Source organism: Entamoeba invadens, assembly GCF_000330505.1.
Source record: "Entamoeba invadens IP1 unplaced genomic scaffold scaff_1105074725615, whole genome shotgun sequence".
NCBI lineage: Eukaryota > Evosea > Mastigamoebida > Endamoebidae > Entamoeba > Entamoeba invadens.
In genome coordinates this window covers 203,371-205,777 of record NW_004440300.1, presented here as the reverse complement: position 1 = coordinate 205,777, position 2,407 = coordinate 203,371, and the positions used below count along the sequence as shown (strand labels likewise).

Here is a 2,407-nt window from a genome sequence, read left to right as displayed (position 1 = left end):
AAATTATATGATTAAGGCTTGGCCGATAAAATGAAAAGCTTCATAATAAATGTTTAAAGACAAAGTCCACGACAACATGGATGAACTGTCTGACGCTGCTATAGGGCTTAAGGGCTTGACGACACATTCAATGACATGTCGAATGGTATTGATTTGGAGACAGTTTTGGGTAAAAAAGAAAAATAATTTGTAGTTGAAGTGAAACAAAGAATATTTAACAGTCGGAGTTGTGAATTTACAACAACAGTAAAAAGCCTCAATTTAATGTGGCTTTACGGATTCAACAGGTTGCATAATTTGAAATTATAACTATTAGTGGGAATAATAACTTAAAGGGGAGAATGCAACAAAATTCAGGATTATTTGGACGTGTAAAATCGGGCGACAAAAATGTGTCCGTTCTGACTTCAACCGCCATTCAATTTTTTAAGCTAAGACTAGTTTAATTTCATAGGTTTTTTACTATTTTATTTAAATTTTTATAAAACATTATATTTTCGAATACTTTTGTTATTCTTGAACATCATTTCCCAAAAACGCATTTTCTATACCTTTTAAGTATGATTATAAATTTTCTATAAAACTTAATAACTATAAATTTACCATAAATATTATTCCAGAATTAAATTTAATTCAGGCTACGCTCCCTTAAGATTTTATTGCGGTTAGTAGAACCTGAAAATTTGAAAGATCCGTAAAAATAAGGTTAAAAATGAGTTGAATTAAATCCGCATAATTTATATATTACTTATCAAAATTCAGATTTTCACGATTTTATTAAAAACGAAGGTGCCCCCTAAATCCACATAATTTATATTTTGCTTAACAATTTTATTAAAAATGGGGTTCTCCCAATTATCTGCATATTTTATTTACTACTCTAATGAATTATAAAACTTTAGAAAAATAAAAATTGTCAGTCGATGAGTTTATACTTTTTCTTTTTAAACATAAATCTAAAAAGTTATATATGTTATACTGCTTGATAGATTGTATTATTATAATTTTTATTATTTTTTTTATCAATACATGATAAATTAACCACGATGTATTATATTTTGCGTTATAATCACGGTTTACGCAATAGTAACCATATTAATTAAAATTTGATAAATAACTAATAAATAACAATGAAGTTTAAAGCCAATCACAATTCACAATTGACATTCAATGAGGTAATAATTGTTATTTTTACAATAATAATACAATAATACTCTAAAATGTTATACTGTATATAGTTTGTATAAATATATTATAACCACAACTATAAAAACATTAACTTGTCACTAATAATTCATATAGAATGTATACTCCTTATGACTTTTCGACAAACCATACATTAGTTCTAAGCTATAGTTCCAATGGAGTAGTAATTAGTGACATTGAAGACACTTTTCTTCATTACAAACCTTTTATTAAAGAAATCTCACTTAGAAACAACACAATGGCATATATTGAGTTTATAGACCACAAAACTCCGCTCCAAATCCACATTGACAGAACATCATACAAACTTAAATGTGACTCAGTTAAAATATTTTGGAGGCTCTCAAAAGAAGAGATTATATCGGAAGAATTTAATTACGAATTTTATGGTATGTCTTCCGCTATAACAGACAAATCAATTCAAGAGTATTTGGGCAAGTATGCCCAGATTAAATCGCTCAATTATACTAGTGGAAAACGTGGCGTCTTTTCTATAATAAAATTTAGCAGTTCTGAAGATGTCGAAAACATTTTTGAAAATTACTTTAAAATCAAAGATGATATCGGTACCAAGAAATTTGGTATTAAAAAGCACAAACATGACATGAAAAGTGAATTTAATGTGCTCGTAAACAACATCCACCCCGATTTAGTCGTAAATTCAGAATTTTTTCAATTCTTTAGATCGTTTGGAAAAATTGTGAATTTCTACTTGACAGAAATTAATGAAACGTACAACGCAAAATCGTTGTACGTAGAATACACAAACAAGAAAAACGTGAAAACATTAATAAAAAACGTTAATGGAAAAGACGTGTTTGGTTGTGACATGCCCCTTTCGGCATGTTCTTTGACAAGTAAAAATGATTATTATGAACAAAAGAAAAAGACAAGTCATGACGAAAGTAAAAGAATAATAAAAACTGAAGATACAGATAATTTATTTATTCAGTAAATTAAGTTAATTGTCTTAATTTAATTATATAATTTTAATATATTTTAATTAAATTTAATCAATATATCTTTGTGGTTTTCAAATTTTAAATAGATGTTAAAAAATTAACAAAAACATTTTAAAATAACATTAAATTTTTTTTGTTTTTATTACATTTTTATTACAGTTAGTTTCATTTTGTTTTAACAATGTTACAAAACAAATAGATAATGTTTCACAATAAATCAAAAATGCGTATTTTTTCAA

The 2,407-nt window shown here is 26.4% G+C and overlaps 1 protein-coding gene across 1 annotated transcript; it reads left to right on the top strand.

Moving 5' to 3' along the window:
- Window positions 1–1,303: 1,303 nt before the first annotated feature.
- Window positions 1,304–2,161, top strand: EIN_288280 (hypothetical protein; the record flags this gene model as incomplete). Its single annotated transcript, XM_004256075.1, has 1 exon — window positions 1,304–2,161. One exon carries the CDS (start codon window positions 1,304–1,306, stop codon window positions 2,159–2,161), a length of 858 nt encoding a protein of 285 aa, XP_004256123.1.
- Window positions 2,162–2,407: the final 246 nt, after the last annotated feature.